Genomic DNA, 21,231 nt, shown 5'->3' on the forward strand with positions numbered 1-21,231 from the left:
TGATGAGACTACCTCCTTAGCCAGGAATGGGACAAGATCTATTGACTTGAAAGGAAATTCTCTGCGTTCTAAAGCCCTGAACAGAGAAATAAGCTCTCTGACTACCCTTATCAAAGGCCCAGAAGCAGAACAGAGTGCAGCGATGGCTGAGACTCCAGCCAGATGTAGGGACACTAAAGCAGATGTGGTACACTGCCAGATCTATAATAGCCACCCCGGGGGGGAAATGTCCAAGTACAGTGTAAGAAAGCTGCTTGGGAGATAACAAAGGTAACTACACCCAGGATGGAAAGGGGACTTCTTCCTGCAGTCTGACTGCTCAATGATCTGTGAAAATGCAGAAGACCCTGAGCTGGGTAGTGATCCTCATTAATCAACAAAAAAAAGTCAACTTTGAATTCTTATATAGCCTGGGTTGAAAAGTTCTGTACAATTGTTTAATGCAGAGTTTACATCATACAGCATTCATCATTATGAACAATTCATGACAATGGAGTAACTCATCCATCTCATGAGAAATGTATAACATTGATTAAACATGTACAAACAAACGAATGACATACAGTCATTAACAAACCATATTGTGGTAGCAGTAGTTATGAAGTATGTTAAAGTGGTAATGTCAACTTAAAATCTAGTCAATTAAAAAAAGTTAAAAATAATTTCCAGGTACTAAAGCTGCCCTTGTTTCCCTGTTCCACCTGTTATGTGAAAGTTGCAAACAAATAATTTGTTTCACCCGATATCAGTTAAAGTGTTGACAAATACATAAAATGAACTGAAAAAAGAACTTTTTTCTCTATTAAAGTAATATTAGAGATTACATGTAGCGACTTGGTAAACAAACAGAATTCTTACATTTTTTCACTTTCTAAAGGGAGTCGATGTTTTTCTTAGCTTTTGCACAACAAAATGTTTTTCCCATAAATTTTGTAATTTAGGTACATAAAACAAATTCTTTACATGTTTATAAACAACTATCTGCTTAAGTTCCACACGAGGTGGTCTTCAGCAAATACAGTGTACTTTAGTTGTCTTTTAGAATATTAGCCTATATCAGTGCAAAGAAGCTAACTATGAAAACTTGCCATATATGATCTTAAAAAAAATGTTTAGAGTAGGATTTTCAAAAGTTTTGTCTCTGTTCTCATGACGTCAATGGTAAAACTCAATGGCTGTTTCAATGTGAATAGCTGCCAGTTTCAATGTGAGCAATGGCTGCCACTGAGCGCTCTCAAAATCCTACCCATAAATTTTTCCTGTTTTTTTTTGTTTGTTTGTTTTTTTTTAAAGAGGTACAAGTAATAAAAATTTTTGCATTACATATTAGAACCAGAGACCTGATAATTTACGTTCTTTATGTTTGAAAAAAAGAATTAAAACTGAAAAAGAATGCTGAATACACACATATAAAAGTTTTTATGGTTAAGAAACAAAACAGAATTGTGATAAACATTTTTAATAATTACAAGAAGGAGTAAAAAGGTCATTCTTGAAATTAAACAATTTTGAAGTGTATCCAAGACTGGAGTTTGAAATAAAGCTTTTGAACAGGTGCACTGTAAACATTCTTGATATTTACAAATCAAGTTTTTGAAAAAATACTAGATCTGAGTTTCTTAATCCAAATTCAGTCAATCTTTATACATGGAACAAAAGGTACGTGGGGTGTGGTGAAGAATGTGGTTTTTGGTGGTAACAAGGAACACATCATAGAGACTAGACAGTTGTGGAACAGTAACAAGAATGTCAAAAGCAGTCTGCAAGTTTCTTTCTTTCTTCAAATTGTTTATCCACTACAAGCGAAAGAGCCTGAAGAAACACTGCCATGGTAACGTTAGGACACTGGAAGTGAAAAAGAAAATTTTTTTTGTCAGATGTCTCAAAGAACAGTAGGTGGCATAATGCTCTACAGACAAAAACACCTGAGAGGAGAGAAAAAATTAGCTCCATGTTTATTAGCATTTTCCAAATGCTGTACAATAGCTATAAGATTCTGCACCAGTTAGCATAGGGGAATCTAGGCCAATCTGAGCAAATTCTTGAGGTTTAATCAATATCATGACTGTAAATTCACTTTACCAAAATCCAACAAACAACATTATTGAATGAAAATGTGACAGACGCATCAAAACGTACAGAACAACTAAAGGAAATTAAGTTACAAAGAAGCAATATTGATGTTGTGTCATGATATAGGAGTTATTGGCCACATCAATCCTGCCTTCGTAATGGCAAAATATGCAAATATATAGTTTCTCTTAACTTCTTTTTAAATAATGAGGTAGCACAAAATTATTGCAGTCCAGCCAGGAGCAGACCCAATGTATTTCAAATTAAGAGGGTTTTTGTTTGTATGTTTTTTTAAATAGGCGCAGTCAGGAGCTTCACCCAAGTGGCTTCCCAACACACCCAAATAAAAAGCAAAATAAACTTACTTGAATATAAAGTGCATGTGCTAGAAAAGGAAGTTTCCTGAGGACTCGGCCACTAAGTCCTTCACTTTTCCTACAATGAAGCAGAGATGTGCATATTATTATTTTGCTAAATGCTAGATCTCCCTTCCAGAAATTAAGAGGTTTGCTTTCTGTGGTCCTGCCAGGAATCTCTCTACAGATAAACTCAAATTATTGCTAGTTAGCACTATGTAGCACTGAGAGGGAAAATACAAATCTTTCATCCATTCTTTACCTGTTATATCTAACAATCCTAAAAATATTTTACTTTCATGGGTATTACTTAAACAAACACACAAACACATATTCAAAAATGCCCAGTTGACATACACCAAGAGGCTGTCATTTGTTAATGGTAATTTCTGTTACTGTGTCTATCATTTTATGGAATAACCCAGACAAGACCATTGTGTTCTGAACACCATAGTTCACTGTTTGAGAGGGCACTATTCATTATATACTAGATATACTGTTGCTTTAAGGAACACTTTTCTGACCTTTCTGCAAGGGTACACTTTCAAACTCTTTTATTGCTCTGATATTTTGTTTGAGCTCTGTTAAGACCCCCCAAAAAATCAGACAAAAATTGCTTAGTGTGAAAACACTAATCTGCTTTTTATTATTCCACAGATTTTCATATTGTGGTGAAATCTGTCCCATTATAGTCCTCTTAGCAAAAAAACAAATAAAAATCAAACCAAAGCAAATGCAAAAAACTATCCATCATCTTTCTCTCCCACACCTCTGCCCATTTCTTAACTTGTGCTTCCAAAAGGTGACTTCCTGAACTACTGCGATCTCTCAACATCCTCAGATGGGATGAAGGCCAGAGCTGTTCATGCTGAACTGTGGCCACTACAGCCTCAGGGACCTCACTACCCCAAGGGGGGATTTGATGGGAACTTAAAAGAGCAAAGCAGGAGGCAGCGATGGCATAAAGATCACGCAAATTTTTGATAAATTTTGAGATCCAAGATGATAGAAGCAAATGGTACTTGCAAAAAAATTCCCACGTTCATTGGTGAACACTGAAAAATTTTACAATTGACCAAATTTGAGAATTTGCAACAATTAAGAAACTGGGAGGTTTCAGAACTCTAGCTGTTGCTAATATATCCAACTCCCTTTAGAAATAGTTCCAAAAAGTACTTTTACACACACACACTTGAGCAGAGTTGCTCACTTTGTACATAAAATGGATGAATCAATAAATCTTACCTGGCAATTTCTTTTAATACAAGACTCATCCGTGACACATTATTTTCTACATAACCAATCATCTCTAACTCTCTGAGTGTCAGCAGCTGTTGTCGAGGATATATTATCTGACGCTAATAAAAAGAAAATTGATATTTGAAAGGAGAAACTGCAGTTCTATTCTGAAATGAGACTATGAAAATGGCAACTTCTTACTCAACAGTTCTGCTCTCTGTATGTTTTCAGAATAACTGCTGACTACAGTGACAAATACTGTGTGTTTTACACTGCTAAGAGAAGGACACTTCAAACAACTTTCCCTAACTAATCCTAGCTCAACCCTTAATTTTAAATGATTTATAACTGCTTACAGATTTCAGCAATAACACAGAACCAGAAAAGCAGAGTGTGTTACAGTTCGTTTACCACACTGGCTGGCAGAGTCAGATTGAGGAACTATTATGGGGGCCAAGGGTGGCATTTATACCTGTGGTCAGTGCAGTGGGTCTGTATGTGCCCCCGTGTCTATAGATACGGCTTTAAAATGTTATGTGGCTGTGTGAACTACAGAGTGGCTCAGTAGAGGCGGTCTCAAGAAGGAGAAATAAGATAACATTTGTGTACTATTATCATTAGCATTTATGCAGTTATTAAAATAGGACATCTAAGTTAAGAATCTTACTTGCAAAATTTTACCTTCATCAGTTCTTCCAAGCAAGAAAAATATATTCTGAATACTGCTGCAGCAGACGGAGGTCCAATATATTGCTTTATATCAGCCCTATCTACAAAAGCCGTGTCAATTTTCTCTGTAATATTTGAAGTAGTCAAGATAACAACATTGGGATACCTTTAAAACACAGAAAAAAAGAGACATTTCTATCACGTACACATAAGAATCATCCCTCAGGGACATGGCAAAGTGAGTGTTTCTCTTTTATGTCATGACAGTAAATATGGTCCATATCAGAAGTGGCCAAGTTGTTACTGTTGGATAGATGTTAAGTGAAATGATCTGGAGGTCTCAATTTATAGTGAACATATTCCACACAAAACCACCTTTGTCAGCAATTTTTCTAGAGATCCCCTGAAGACTGAATTGTATGTTAGCCTGGAAAGGAACCTCTTCCAAAATAGTGCTGAGGTAGAGTCGGGTGGGATGAAGTTTGGACTGCTGCTGCCCACATTGTCTTGTGCTTGGGGGACAGGACTTAAGTTTCCAGTACTATCGAATCAAGCCTATTTTTATAAATACTAATTTCGCTTGGAAAAGAAAAAATCAAGTCTTTTTAATTTGCACTTTTTCTCTAGTATATATTCTGTTTTTAGTCCAGTGGTAATTACCTTAATTTGCCTCCACATTGAATAATGAACTTTTTAAAAATTTAGAATTATGTAATATTTTAGTTAATTTTACCACAAAGAATTCCCACTTTCAGTGAATTTCTTAATAAAAAATTTAGATTTTTTTTTTATTTTGTTTTTAATTTGTTGGGTAAGGAAGACAGCTGCTTCCATATACCATGTTCCTTCCACAGCCCAGCCAGGATTTCTAAAGCACAGGTAGGCTGAGGAAATATGGAATAGAGATATCTACCTTTACACAATTCTCAGCGTATTAATCCAAAACCCATTGATTAAATTTAGTTAATAGTGAAATAAGAAAATTAGCTACTGCATATTTCGTCCTTCTTTCTCATGAACTCGTGCAGATACCACCAAAAACCCTTTCCATTTTTAAAGAATTTAAAGCAATTAATAATAATTTAAGGTAATTAAGCGCTCCTGAGCATGTTTTAAGGTGCCTTGCACATGTAAGACAGTGTAAGGCAGTAACAAAAAATGGATTATAATCGGCACTATATTATAATAATTAAAATTACTCAACTTCTCATGGATGCACACAAATGTAGAATTTGTGTTTTAAAATTATGCATGTCTGTTTTTATTAAACCCAACACAATATTGAAATACTTCACTTGGCTAGCACACAATACAAACACCCAAGGTGTTCTGCATTTCCATTCATTTTTGTCCTTCAAATTTATTCATAAGCCCTAGGAAACAGACATTTAAAAAACAAATCTAAATGGGAACGGTCAGAATTACTTAAATTAATGACAGGTTTCAGAGTAATAGCCGTGTTAGTCTGTATTCGTAAAAAGAAAAGGAGTACTTGTGGCACCTTAGAGACTAACCAATTTATTTGAGCATGAGCTTTCGTGAGCTACAGCTCACTTCATCGGATGCATAGCATATCGTGGAAACTGCAGAAGACATTATATACACACAGAGACCATGAAATAAAACTTCCTCCCCTTTTGTTTCATGGTCTCTGTGTGTATATAATGTCTTCTGCAGTTTCCACGATATGCTATGCATCCGATGAAGTGAGCTGTAGCTCACGAAAGCTCATGCTCAAATAAACTGGTTAGTCTCTAAGGTGCCACAAGTACTCCTTTTCTTTTTAAATTAATGACCCTACCAAAAGGAAAGGCTCTCCTTCCACTCAAGCCACAGAGAAAAATCCTGCAGGTATAGATAGGGCTTGCTCCTTGACCTCAAGCTCAAAGTTGGACTGTGGTGGATCTAAGTAGATGCCCCCCCCAAGATTCAGTAGCAAATCAAGGTTGTCCTATTCCCAGATGTACATCTAGGGATTGTCAATGTCCCAGGTTTTGAATCAGAGTGTGGATAAGAATCACTCTCTGCAATAGCAGGGCCCAAACCATAAAGGAATGTGAACCGACCCTGGGAACTAACTGAAAGCCTTGCAATCAGAGTACTGGTGCAATATGCTCTATGTAGGACAAGCTGCTAAATAAGCAGGCACTAGCAGACCTGCGAGTGGTCTCAAAAGCAGTCTCAATAAGTCAATCTATAGCTGGCAAATGCAAGGATAAGCGTGGCAATGTCTACATCAATCAGGAAAGGTCAACATCTCTGTCTTGCCAAAGAAATATTGAAAATGCACTCTTGGCTATGGCTGTTTTTTAGATCTACAACCAGAAACTGCTATGGATCCAAAAATATGACCCAATGACAAAGTCTCAGAGCAAGAAAAAAAAGCACCTTTCCTCAGTTAAAGCAGCAGTTGTCACCATCAAACAGAAGTTGTTTCTCTTAACTTTCATGGGAGGTATCTGTCTACCCACGCTTTATTCACTTAGTTCTGTCCATCACAACTCCTCCTCTTCTCAGTAGGCATGGCTAGTTTAAAATTCAGCACAATTTAACTAGTCAAAGATTTTTGGATTAAGGTTCTGAATGAGAATTGCGTAAAGTCAGATATCGGAATCTGTAATCATTTATCTACATATGTTCAATATTTTTTAAATTAGACCCCAACTTGGTAATTCCTAGTGGTGTTTTGCTGTGGTAATATGGCTACTATGAATGTTACCTTTTAATTTGATCTATTTGTGTCAATACAGCATTCACCACACGGATAGCATCTGAAGGCTCTGTGCCTGCTCGGAAAGCACTACGAGCTGCTGTGAGACTTTCAACCTGCCCCACAAAAAAAAAAAAAAAAAAAAAAAGGTTAGCGTTAGAGAGCTGTTATAATGCACTTTGGTGATAAGGAGGTGGTGAAATGATCCAGGCAATACATTTTAAAATCGCTGGGAATCTACTCTGACATCAGGAGTAGTTTCTCTGAAATTTTCTTTGTGGATAGGAACTTGTGCAGAGGGAGGATGACTGTTAACAGGGAGGTCTGGGTAGAATGTGGGAAAGGAAGCTGCGGAGATCACTGCTTTCAGGGAGATTGGATCAAGGAGGAAGGACATCAGAGAAATGTACTTAGGACATAGATATTGCCATACTGAATGAGATCCCTGCTCTATCTAGTTAAGTATCCTGTCGAAATGGTGAGTATCAGACTTTCCAAGGAAGGTGCAAGACGCCCATTAATGGACAATCATGGAGTAACTTGGAATTTTATGACAGGTTTCAGAGTAGCAGCCATGTTAATCTGTATCCGCAAAAAGAAAAGGAGTACTTGTGGCACCTCAGAGACTAACAAATTTATTTGAGCATAAGCTTTCATGAGCTATAGCTCACTTCATCGGATGCATGCAGTGGAAAATACAGTGGAGAGATTTATATACACAGAGAACATGAACCAATGGGTGTTATCATACACATTGTAAGGAGAGTGATCACTTAAGCCCTGGTCTACACTAGGACTTTAGGTCGAATTTAGCAGCATTAAATCGATGTAAACCTGCACCCGTCCACACGATGAAGCCCTTTATTTCGTATTGTACCGTCTGCTGCCACAAGGCAATGGGTTGCTGCTACTGTGTAGCAATGCAGTACCGCGTCTGCCAGCACCCAGGAGACATACGGTGACGGTTACCTGAGCGGGCTCCATGCTTGCGGTGGTATGGCGTCCGCACAGGTAACTCAGGAAAAAAGGCGCGAAACGATTGTCTGCCCTTGCTTTCACGGAGGGAGGGAGGGAAGGGGGGACTGACGATATGTACCCAGAACCACCCGCGACAATGTTTTAGCCCCATCAGGCATTGGGATCTCAACCCAGAATTCCAATGGGCAGCGGAGACTGCGGGAACTGTGGGATAGCTATCCACAGTGCAACGCTCCGGAAGTCGACTCTAGCCTCGGTACTGTGGAAGCACTCCGCCGAGTTAATGCACTTAGAGCATTTTCTGTGGGGACACACACACTCGAATATATAAAACCGATTTCTAAAAAACCGACTTCTATAAATTCGACCTTATTCCGTAGTGTAGACATACCCTAAGATGAGCTAATACCAGCGGGGGGGGGGGGGGGGGAGAAAACCTTTTGTAGTGATAATCAAGGTGGGCCATTTCCAGCAGTTGACAAGAATGTCTGAGGAACAGTGGGCGGTGGGGGGGGGGGGAAGGGGGGAGAAATAGTTTTACTTTGTGTAATGACCCATCCACTCCCAGTCTTTATTCAAGCCTAAGTTAATTGTATCCAGTTTGCAAATTAAATTCCAATTCAGCAGTCTCTCGCTGGAGTCTGGTTTTGAAGTTTTTTTTGTTGAAGAATTGCCACTTTTAGGTCTGTAATCGATTGCACAAAGAGATTGAAGTGTTCTCCAACTGGTTTTTGAATGTTAATTCTTGACGTCTGATTTGTGTCCATTTATTCTTTTACGTACAGACTGTCCAGTTTGGCCAATGTACATGGCAGAGGGGCATTGCTGGCACATGATGGCATATATCACATTGGTAGATGTGCAGGAGAACGAACCTCTGATAGTGTGGCTGATGTGATTAGGCCCTATGATGGTGTCCCCTGAATAGATATGTGGACACAGTTGGCAACGGGCTTTGTTGCAAGGATAGGTTCCTGGGTTAGTGGTTCTGTGGTGTGGTGTGTGGTTGCTGGTGAGTATTTGCTTCAGGTTGGGGGGCTGTCTGTAAGCAAGGACTGGCGTGTCTCCCAGGATCTGTGAGAGTGATGGGTCGTCTTTCAGGATAGGTTGTAGATCCTTGATGATGCGTTGGAGAGGTTTTAGTTGGGGGCTGAAGGTGATGACTAATGGTGTTCTGTTATTTTCTTTGTTGGGCCTGTCCTGTAGAAGGTAACTTCTGGGTACTCTTCTGGCTCTGTCCATCTGTTTCTTCACTTCAGGAGATGGGTACTGTAGTTGTAAGAACGCTTGATAGAGATCTTGTAGGTGTTTGTCTCTGTCTGAGGGGTTGGAGCAAATGTGGTTGTATCGTAGAGCTTGGATGTAGACAATGGATCGTGTGGTGTGGTCAGGGGTGAAAGCTGGAGGCATGTAGGTAGGCATAGCGGTCAGTAGGTTTCCGGTATAGGGTGGTGTTTATGTGACCATCGCTTATTAGCACCATAGTGTCCAGGAAGTGGATCTCTCGTGTGGACTGGTTCAGGCGGAGGTTGATGGTGGGATGGAAATTGTTGAAATCAAGGTGGAATTCCTCAAGGGCTTCTTTTCAATGGGTCCAGATGATGATGTCATCAATGTAGCGCAAGTAGAGTAGGGGCATTAGGGGACGAGAGCTGAGGAAGCGTTATTCTAAGTCAGCCATAAAAATGTTGGCATACTGTGGGGCCATGGAGGTACCCATGGCAGTGCCGCTGATTTGAAGGTATACATTGTCCCCAGATATGAAATAGTTATGGGTGAGGACAAAGTCACAAAGTTCAGCCATTAGGTTTGCCGTGACATTATCGGGGATACTGTTCCTGACGGCTTGTAGTCCATCTTTGTGTGGAATGTTGGTGTAGAGGGCTTCTATATCCATAGTGGCCAGGATGGTGTTTTCAGAAAGATCACCGATGGATTGTAGTTTCCTCAGGAAGTCAGTGGTGTCTCAAAGATAGCTGGGAGTGCTGGTAGCGTAGGGCCTGAGGAGGAAGTCTACATAGCCAGACAATCCTGCTGTCAGGGTGCCAATGCCTGAGATGATGGGGCGTCCAGGATTTCCAGGTTTATGGATCTTGGGTAGCAGACAAAATACCCCTGGTCAGGGTTCTAGGAGTGTGTCTGTGCAGATTTGTTCTTGTGCTTTTTCAGGGAGTTTCTTGAGCAAATGATGTAGTTTCTTTTGCTAAACCTAAGTGTTTCTTCTTAATCCTGCTCAGTTAGTGGGTTAGTTCATGCTCTCAGGCACTTAGGTTTAAATTTTTAACCTACCAAATTTAACTGTAGACATTCTTATCCATACAACTATTTTTTTTTAACCCTATTAAGCCATTGGTCTTAATTAAGGCTAAGATTTTAGCATGGATATTTTTAGTAAAAGTCACGGGCAATAACCAAAAATTCACAGAAGCCCATGACCTGTCCCTTACTTTTAATACAAATATCCCTGACAAAATGGGGAGGGAGGAAGGTCCAGCACGTACAGCGGCTGGGAGCTCTGGGGTCCCCCCTCCCCGCTGAAGCCCCCTGCTGTGCTTGGGGGGGGGGGGGGGGAACGGGCACCGCTCACAGCAGCTAGGATCTCCGGGGGCATGTCTAGGCAACTATGGGGGGTCCCCCTGCCACCTGCAGCAGCTGGGCGCTGCAGGGTTCCTGTTTCCCAGATGCTGGGAACTCCAGTGGACCCCCACCTCCCATTGCAGCTGGGAGCTCCAGGGCCCCCTGCTGCACAGCGGCTGGGAGCTGCGGGGGCCCACCGCCAGCTGCAGCTGAGAGCTGTCCCAGGGCTGAAGCAGAAAATGTCATGGAGGTCTCTGGAAGTCACAGATTCCATGACCTCCCTGACATAATTGTAGCCTTAGTCTTACTGATACCTTGTGGCAGTGAATTCAACAGGTGCATTATATGAGGAAACATTTCTTTTTGACATTTTTAAATGTATTACCTTTGTTTCACTGGATGTCCCCCTTATGTTTGGGCTATGAGAAAAAGTAAATAAGAGTCCCTGATAGATTCTCTACACCATTCATAATACGCCTCTATCATAAGCCCTGTTAGTCATCTCCTCCCTTAACTAACTGCTAATATTTTCAGTTCCCCACTGCATGAAAGTTTCTCCAGGTCTCTAATGTTTGCTTTGAATGCCTTTATGTCTGTTATTTTTGTAATGGGGTGACCAGAACTGAACAAGTATTTGAGGCATACAATCAATTTGTATAATGGCAAGATATTTCAAAATTATTTACTATCCAAGTTCTTATATATTTAACATTTGGCTTTCAATTTATCACTACTGTGCACTGAGTAGAAGTTTTCATTGAGTTGTCTACAACAATGCTTAGGTCTTCGCACTGAGTTATTAGTGTAATTTAGAATCCATCAAGGTGTACAATCAGGGCTGTACAGAGGTTTTTGGGAGCCCAAGATAAAAATCTGAAAATAAGGCACCCCCCATCCTTCCAAAAAAGTTACCTCTGAGAGAAGGGTACTTTGAAAGTGAGCCTGCCCTACACTCACCCCACAGTAGCAACCGATGTCTCACTGTGGTGGGCCTGGCCCCACACTCCGGGTATTGTGATCCAGCGCAGCACGTCATGGTAACACTCAGGTTCGGCTCAGCTGCCCCTCCATCATGATGGATGGGTGGCTGGGCCAAACCTGAGTAGTGCTGTAACCCTTTGTGCAGGTCACAATGGCAGTTTGGGGTCCCTCTCAAATGGGGCACCCAGGGCAAACTGTCCCGTTCATTCCTCATTCTGGGCAGCCTATTATAAAATTAGTTCAATTTACTCCTTCAAATTTCCTCTACTTTGCACTAATATAGAAACGTCAATGTAGACATCATGCTGCCCAATAATTTAGCATTTCAGAATGTAACATTAAAAGACAATCTGTCCTGAAAATCTAAGTTTTGACAGTGCGATCCTAGTAGAGACATGTTCAAAGTGTGGGGCTCAATGAGGTTATTAGGGCACAATGAAGGACTGGGATTTAGAGGGGCTGTTTAGCAAGGGAAGTGGATGGGACTATGCAGGCAGTCTTGGCTGTTGGAACCAAGTTTCTTGCCCTCTCATTCCCCCACTGCCACAGATGTAACTGCTGGTTGGGTTACTCTACTCTGCTGGGGAGGCTAGTAGGGAGTGTGGAGCTGAAGGCTGTACCCTGCAATAACTGACTCCTTGCTGGACAGACTCTCCTGCTGACTGTTCAGCACAACCCCAGGACACAGAGCCCATCTGGCTTCCCCTGACAGGCAGAACCTGCACGGGGAAGCACACAGGACCACGCTGAAGGGCTGGGGCCAGGCGGGGGCTCTGTCTGGTGAGGGCGGGAGCCAGTATTCATGGGGTGCAGCCTTCACTGTCCTCCTGATCCAAGCTCTGCAACACAGACCCATTTACTTCACCTGCACAGGTGGGGAGTGAAACAGGCAGGGAGCTGGATACCAGCAGCCGGACCAGCCAACTGCTGCAGGGAGCAAAAGGCTTCTTCAGCTGCCATGTGGTCAGTACTTCTCTCCCCAAGGGTACTGAGCACCTGTCCTCTGACACCCCCATAAATAATGGGCACAACCCCCCTCCCTCTGATTCTGACTGAGTCTCCTAGGCACTGTTAGAATACAAATAAGTAATTTGCCTGTCTCTCTAGAATACCTCATTGTCTTCTCTAGCCTTGACTAGTAAATAACTGGTCATCCACAAACTTTTCCACCTCTCTGTTCACCACCTTGTGGCTAGACAGACTCAACATCAATTGAAATATACCATCCTATCAAACATGTTAAGACTAAACTAATTTAAATTTATTTATGAAGAAAATCTGAACTATGCCTTCTGTGTTAAATCTGTTCTATCCATTGTGACAAAGCTCTGTCCTTGCCTCCGTGGGTCCCGCGTTTCCTGGTGGATTTCACTAGCCTCAGAGGCTCACTGTGACCCTCCACGTAACCCTTCTCTCTCTAGAGACAAGGGTCACAGTCTACTGAGCCATTTTCATCATAAGCCAGCAAGGGAGGTGAGGAGAAGTTATCCTTCCTTGCACAATCTCTGTTGTCTCCCAGTCTCAGTGATTAATCAGGGGGCAAAGGTGGGGGGGGGGGGGGGAGAGCCCGGGCCCACCCTCTACTCTGGGCTCCAGCCCAGGGACCCTAATAGCATCAGCTATGGTAGCTGACCTTTTAGAAACATGACATGTACAATTCCTTGGGCTACTTCCCCCACAGCAGCCCTCACTTCCTCAAGCTCCACTTCACCCTTACCTCAGGGCCTCCTTCCTTGTGCCTGATATGGTGTGTACTACTCAGCCTCTCCAACAGCACAACTTCCTTCCACAGCTCCTGACATGTACACCCACCTGACTGACTGGGAGGCTTTTAACTAGTTTCAGCCAGTCCCTGATTGGCTTCAAGTGTCCCAATCAACCTGTCTTAATTGACCTGGAGCAGCTTCCATTTCACTTAACCTGGTACCAGGGATTTGTTTATCCTGGAGCGAATATATCTATCTCCCACTACTTTTCTATAGCCATCTGGCCTTGCCCTGTCACACCACCCTGTTCTATTCTATAGCAACTCTTTATTTAGTCTTGGAAATGCAAGCATGAATGCCAATGGGGTATATAACTGTCCAAAAATAGAATTAGCCCGAAATACCTGCAGAGATGATAATTACTGTCCCCAACCTTTGTCTCACAGCCTAAAGCATGTCTACACTACAAAATTTCATGAACAAAAGTTACATCAGCATAAGGCCGCTGCAGTTAGTATATTTCCACTGTGCAGGCACACTAGACTCCTTGTATTTGCACTGTGTACTCACCAGGAGTGCTTGTTTCAATGCACAGTGCAGTGTACTATGGGTAGGTGTCCCAGGATGCAACTCACCACCATCCAGCACACTGCCTTTTGGGAAGCGTCAGCAATGCATGATGGGACAAAATGAATCATACAGGGGTGATTGGGACTATTGGGTCAAGTTCCCATCATGCAACTTTCTCCACCACATAATGCCATCGCCTATTTTTAAAATCCCACAAACCAATGAGAGACCTGTCACTGTCTGCCATCTCGGACAGAATCATAGAGCCTGCACAGCTCTGCATATTGCCATGGATTGTTGCAAGCACAGGATCCTCCAGCATTTGCAGAGCAGCAAGAGTCGCGGGGAACATGACCATTTCCTAGAGAGCAGACTGCTTTGTGACATAGTGAGAGCCAAGTCAAGGATGTTGTTGGAGTTCAAAGAGCAGTTGCAGATGGTGGAGAACCACTTCTGGGCCCGAGAAATGAGCACTGACTGGTGGGCTCACACCACAATGTAGGCTTGGGATGATGAGCAGCATCTGCAGAACTTTTGGATGCGCAAGGCCACATTCCTGAATCCGTGGGCCAAGCTTGCCCCAAGCCTCCAGGGCAGGGACACCAAAATCAGAGATGCTCTGACAGTGGAGAAGCAAGTGGTGATTGTTCTGTGGAAACTTGCAACACCAGATTACTATCGGTCCGTGGGAAAATCACTTTTGAGATGTAAAGTCCACTGTGGGGGGCCACTGTCATGCAAGTGTGCAGAGACATCAATCATCTTCTGCTACGCAGGTCTGTGGTTCTCAACAATGCACAGGACATAGCAGATATATTTGCAGCAATGGGGTTCCCAAACTGTGGTGGAGCAACAAATGGTACATTTTGGCACCAGACAACCCTGACACAACAGAAAGGGCTATTTTTTTATGGTTATGCAAGTGTTGGTGGATCACTTGGGATAATTCATTGACATCAGTGTTGGCTGGTCAGAGAAGGTGAATGATATTTTCATCTTTAGGAGCTCAGGACTATTCAGAAAGCTACAAGCAGGAACTTACTTTCTTGACCAATGGATTACCATTAGCGATGTTGAAATGCCAAGTGATCTCAGGTGACCCAGCTCACCTTTTGCTCTGCTGGCTCACAAAGCCATATACCAGCCACCTTGACAGCACCAAGGAAAGACTCAACTAGTGGCTCAGCAGGTGCAGGATGACAGTTGAATGCACTTTTGGTAGACTGAAGGGATGCTGGAATTGTTTACTCATAAGATTGGATCTCAGTGGTTATAATCCCAATGGTTATAGCTGCCTGCTGTGTCCTGCATATCTGTGAAGCAAAGGGGGAAAGTTGCTGCTGGAGTGGAGGGTGGAGATGGAGCAGCCGTTTGCTGAGTTTGAACAGCCAGACACAGGGGCTATTAGAAGAGCTCTATGCAGAGCGATACAGCTCAGGGAGGCTTTGAAAGAGCATTTGAACAGTGAGCCACAGTAATGCATTGTGCTCTGCCTGGGCCTGATGTTTTGGGACCGGTTAGTAATTGTGTAGTGCTTGATGTAAATCTATGAATATAACCCTGTCAATGCACCTATTAATTTTGAGGTGCTTGCTGTACATTTATGATTACTACATTATTTGTCACTGATCCTGTGAGTTGTGTCACACTGCACGGTAACAAGTAGGCAGGTGCTTCCTGAACTGCTAGGCACTCTGCAATGTATGTTGTGAACTAATAGATGAATTATTTTCCAAATAGATTATTGTTCAAACAAAACCAGTGCAAAGAAATAGCTGTAACGTCGCTCTCTATGAACTATAAAGGGAGACGAGCCTGTAGATCCACAAGAGTCTGCAGCATCTGTGTTCACTGCTGGAGAAGCCCCATTATGTCCTGGTATGTAACCCTCTTTTTCCTGCTGGGACTCTCTCGTCTGCTCGTTCCTTCTCCATACAGTCTGTAATAGTCATCCTCCAAGCCCTCTGTTCATGGTCTGATGCAGCAGCAATGTCTTGCAGGATCTCATTGAACAGGTCTTCCCTAGTCCTCAACTTTCAGCTCTTTATCTGTCTCAGGTGTCCTTAAGGCCACAAAGACAGCAAAAAACACAGATACCATTTTCAGTGTAGTCACAACAGAAAGCAAAAGTTAAGATTCAGAATTCCTTTCACTTGCTCCCCTAAAGTTTTAAACAAGATCTGCTTATTGACACTTCTGCTTGGGAATGCTCACGCACAGCGCCACTCACAGCCCCAGCCCTGGTGAGTGTGGCCCACTAGGGGTGAGGGAAATGAGAAGGGAATTGCTTGGTTGCATGAAACTGAGTATAGGGCAATAGCAATGAATGTTGGCACCATTTCCCACAAGCAGCGGTGATCTTAGCTGATATCTTACTCCTGAGACTGACAAAGGCTCAGAGACCACAGCTGCTGCAAGAGTACCAAAGCCGCCTATAGCCTGCTAGCCTGTGTACTGGAATGGAGTCTGCTGAAGTTATCACCAACTGGCATGGGAAAGTGTCCTAACGCAGAGGAAGCAGTAAGTCTGCTATCCCTAGAAACCTTTGTGAGAGGACAGCCAAAAACCTCCATGAAAGTTTCATCGAGATCTCAGGAAGATTCAAGGCACATTCCTGTTTACATTAACAAATTGCTCCACATAGCTGTCCCACCTCACTCCACAGGGGAATGAAAAGCAGATCGTCTTCTCTTTGTTGTACTGCTACCTCTCCTAGGACAAGAAAATCCTACATCAGGCTTGCCCATGCTCAACTGCTGGGACTGACTGGACTGCAGTGGAGTCTCAAACAGGTCCTGTCTGGTGGCAGAGTTGGACCCCCACATCTCTTGTCCCTCCTCCTCCTCGCTGTTTATGCCAGGGACCTCTAACTCAGGCTCAGAGGTATCCCCAGTGGTCTGCAGGGTGGTAGTGAGGGTCTCGGCGAAGCATGTCGAACAGCTCTTTGTAAAAGCCTCAGGTCTGTGGCTTGGCACCGGATTGACTGTTGGCCTCCCTAGCCTTCTGATATGCCTGATGCAGTTCCTTTACCTTTGCGTGGCACTGCTGCTGACCTGTCGTACCCCGTCTCCTGCATCCCCAGTGCAATCTGCTCCTAGATGTCCATGTTTCTAAGTCTGGTCCATAGCTGTGCTTGCATAACCTCTTCTCCTAACAGGCCCAAGAAATCCAATATCTCCTGTCTAATCCAGGCAGGAGTATGTCTGGAGTGTATAGCCAGCATGGTCAGCTGGGCAGTTGCACACAACAATGGAGATCTGCTAGCTGTGCTCACCAAGCTGGACAATCAGAAAAAGGCATTTCAAGAATTCATGAGGTTTTAAGGGGGTGGGCTTCTGGTCTACATGATCCTTTGGCAGTGGAGTTCATAATTGTGACCACAATGGTCAGTGTCAGGCATGGTGGAACAGCTGCTGGAGGACAGTTAGGATCAACATAGGTAACAGTGTCTACACTCACGCTACATCGGCTTCAGTATTGACCATGGTTGAACTCTGCTTGGAGAGGTGGTGTTGGCATAATAGAGAACTTATATCACCATGAAACATATTTAAGTGTGGACACATGCAAAGCAGCTTATGTCAACCTAACTTGGTAGTGTAGACCGGGCCTAAGACAGTCTTTTATCAGTTCCACAGAGAAAACATTTCTTTTTAGAAAGTGATGATTCTGAGTCTGAGAATAATCAGTAAATTGAACAGCTAAGCAAACATTCTTTAGGAATGTGACTTAATATTACAAAGTTCTAATAAGGTGCAAACTCTTAAGTTGCCCGTATAAGAAGTCTATCAAAAGATCATATAGGTAGGAAGCTAAATCTAATAGTGAAACCAGAATAAGACCACATTAAATCCTCAATTTCCATTTCTATTACTAAATTCTTCTCTTACTGGTAAGACAAAATTAGGGCTCAAAGTTTAGAAAATGCTACAATATGTACATGTAAAAGTGTGCAGGGAGCAGCCACCAAAAGCAGAGCCCAATACAGGAAGCTGAACTTTCCTTCCCCTTCCATCTGCAGCTGGAAATTTTTGTCTGAGAATTCGAACTCTGTTTCTCTCACTCTGCTGTAGTGATGCAATTCAAATATCCTCCACCACTCTTACACACACAGTTAAATATAATTAATTACTCACAGTAGAGCCACATAATACGCTTATACATTTTCTCTAAAATTGTAAGTGATCATCTTTTATTCCAGTTTACATTCCCATAAATTAAAGGAATAGCACATTTTAATGTCATTGAAATCATACCTCATCAATCAGTACAAATACAAGAGCATCTTTATCGTCAATTAACTCTTGAATCTTCTGGAACATCTTGGTTACAAGTTTGCCACTCTGAAAAGAAAATACAAATATATTAGGCTATTTTTACATAGTTTTCCAAGTCTTAGTTTACTGTTTACAACTCTAATTGTATCCACATATAAGTTGGTTCCCCGAACTGATACACCTGTTGTAGATCATAGTAAATGTTGTTTATCTGTACCACAAAGCTAAAATTGTGTAATGAGTTAGATAACACATACCTCAGAAAACCACTTAGAGAAGAGGCTATGACTGTTTATCTCAATTAATTGTCCATACCTGTACCTAAAATATGGGAGAAATCATCAACAATTATATTATAAAATTAATTCTACTGTTGATTGCAAAGGAATCAATAACTACAGCTTACATTCTCATATTTAAAAGAAGAATTTTGTGAACTGTGGCATTATAGCATAACTGAGTCAGAATTCTTTCAACATTAGTGCTTTGTACTTACTAAAACAAGTATCTGATTATAAAATGTAACTATTGCAAACTAAATTTCAATCTCAGTTTTATTTCAGCATATGATTGCTCTTAACCTTCTCCACAAATTTTTTGTCAAAGAAAGCTAAGATTTGACACTGGCTTCTATTTAAGCACAATTCAGGGATAGACTACCATGCCAGTAACCTCATTCTTATTTTCAGGTAATTGTTTACAATCCAAAGTAATACAAGTATCAAGCTAATTCTCATCAGTTCTTAAGACATTGCCAGGAATGCTAAATTATGTATGGCTGACCCTAGAATTAAATGTGTTAATATTTCAGTTTAAGATTATATAATCCATGTCTATTACACACTTATGTGCGAAAAACTGCATTACTTGGAGTAATAATGATTTATAATTGAATATTTATAAAATAGTAAGTTACCTAGTTTATTAAGATTTGCAATATTAAATTGAATGTTATTACTTGTCTGTCTGAATATACAAGGTGAGTAAGGGAGGATGTGTTGATCTATAACACAAACACCACAAAACAAATACAACTGGCTCTAAAGCCGTTTGTTTAATTATTAAAGGTGTGGGCTATTTTGTATGCAAGCAAAACAATGGGCCTGATTCAGCCTTGCTCTTATCTTCTGTAGTAGTTTATGAGTGTACAAAGTAGTCAAAATACACTATCATTCTAAATTTGTAGTGTTTTACATCCACTGGTGTAAGTAGCTGCCTACAGTGAAAGGTATTGGTGAATCGAGCCCAGTGTCTTCAGTATCAGATATGACAAATGTGAGCATTTGCCATTCAACAAGCCAGGGATGCTACATAAGGAACAACACTCAGCACCTAATCTCTGCCTGAAAGAAAACCTGCCATACTTGGTGGCAGATTTTAGCAACCCTTAATGGGTTACAGATGTTTAACAAAGTAAACTGTATTTTAAACCAAAATATTAACAAAAATTACCTGTATGAAAGTCTAATGGTCAGCTTCTGAGCCAATGCTTTGCAGAGTGATGTTTTACCAGTTCCTGGAGGACCTATATTCAAACCATATCCATATAATACTTTACACAGGAACACATAATAGCTAATATGGCCTGACATCTCCTTAGCTACTGAATTCCAAAAACAACACTAATTACATTTAACAGTATAAAATAACACATTACACTACCATAGCTGCCAATTCTGCACAGTTACACAGATTGTTCACTGGGTCCAAATCTTCATTAGTGCTACAATTACACCCTGTCTACACTGCAACTGTTAATGGAGATTGTAACCAGTTACTTGCACGGTTGACTCTAAACATGGTCTGCACACAGACAGATGGTTAAACTCTCAGTAACCCATGGCAGCGAACAGCATTTCTCCCTGTGCACTAGCATTATTTTTAAAAATCTATCAGAACTGCATTACCACTAATGCACCTCCACTAACTAACAGTGGAAGCACTGGGAGTAGGTGTTTTATTACTATGCCATCTAACCCTGTTTGGAGTACATCCAGACATCATGGTGGTTAAAATGCCTGCACCCTCCCCCATATGCAAGCATTCTCACCAGTGAGACTGCCCAAACGGTGCTTTTTTCTTTTTTTAAATAATGTAGATTGCTAGCTTAAGATGGCATATTGTTGTCTTCCTGCACCTGATCCAGCATATTTGTTTTCTACTGTATAAACAGAAATGCTAAACACGCTTGCATTTGGCCAGTCCCTCCTTCCTTCCAGCAATCTGTACATTAAGACATCACAGAGCGCTCTGCTCAGCGTGCAGCTGATGACACACTGTGGGTTTGCCCTTCAGGCACTCCACCCCATCCAGGATAGCTGCCCAGATTTTCCAAGAATCCACCAACACAAACATGCTTAACCAGTCTGAGAAGTGTGAATATGCAAACATCGTCAAAAAAGTTCATATGTGGACACTAACTTAACTGTGTTATTTGTAACCAGCTAAGATGACAATGCTTCCAATGGGTCACAAAGTCAATGTTGTAGTTGTAATGTGGCTACATTTAAAAAAACAAAAAAACCCACAACCTTCAGATTCTGATATTCTTTGCTTTTTTCCTATTCTAACATTAAACAAATCCATTATGACTCAAGTATTCCAGCGATATAAAGGATCCATTTCTCTCTTCAGAATTGTTTTGAAGCTTTCAACAACATTTTATATTTAGACCTATAAATAAACCAAGAGGAGAAGAGAGCTCTCTCTTAATTTGCTCTATTTATTAGCAAATCTCATGGTAGCTCTACTAAGGTTAAGTGAATGTCCATTAATTAGCATTTCCATTAAGAACATCTATTGATCACAGAAGTTCATTCTGGACTGCCACTTGGTACATAATGGTTCAGTTGAAGTCATAATCCTGTTTATGGCATAATTCCTTCCAAAGCAACTAAGTGACGGTCCAAAAACCATCTTGTACGTTGTACAAGAAAACACCACAATAAGTATTCACTTAACAACTGAAAACATAATGGTTATTGTATTTGGAGGGAATTATACTGCTTAGTTTATTAAACAATTAATCAATTTAATCTGTTTAAAATTAGTTATCGCTTGGTTATTTCTCTGCTCCCTTGAGTTCCACTACATTC

The 21,231-nt window shown here is 41.4% G+C and overlaps 1 protein-coding gene across 4 annotated transcripts in view; it reads right to left on the reverse strand.

Annotated features, from left to right (window-relative positions):
- Positions 1-406: 406 nt before the first annotated feature.
- The window catches only part of TRIP13 (thyroid hormone receptor interactor 13), a 47,277-nt gene continuing 26,452 nt past the window's right edge, over positions 407-21,231 (reverse strand). For 3 of the 4 annotated variants that reach the window (XM_043540356.1, XM_037889867.1, XM_027821397.3), the window contains exons 7-14: positions 19,589-19,661; positions 18,394-18,457; positions 18,116-18,202; positions 7,057-7,163; positions 4,350-4,503; positions 3,675-3,787; positions 2,439-2,508; positions 407-1,845 (exon numbers count right to left, since the gene is read on the reverse strand). In XM_043540356.1, the coding sequence (XP_043396291.1) occupies positions 1,750-1,845; positions 2,439-2,508; positions 3,675-3,787; positions 4,350-4,503; positions 7,057-7,163; positions 18,116-18,202; positions 18,394-18,457; positions 19,589-19,661 (764 nt within the window). In that variant the 3' untranslated portion in view covers positions 407-1,749. Of the gene's footprint in view, positions 1,846-2,438; positions 2,509-3,674; positions 3,788-4,335; positions 4,504-7,056; positions 7,164-18,115; positions 18,203-18,393; positions 18,458-19,588; positions 19,662-21,231 lie in introns of those variants that run through there. The other variant, XR_005223916.2, reaches the window with a different exon arrangement.

Source organism: Chelonia mydas, chromosome 2 (assembly GCF_015237465.2).
Source record: "Chelonia mydas isolate rCheMyd1 chromosome 2, rCheMyd1.pri.v2, whole genome shotgun sequence".
NCBI lineage: Eukaryota > Metazoa > Chordata > Testudines > Cheloniidae > Chelonia > Chelonia mydas.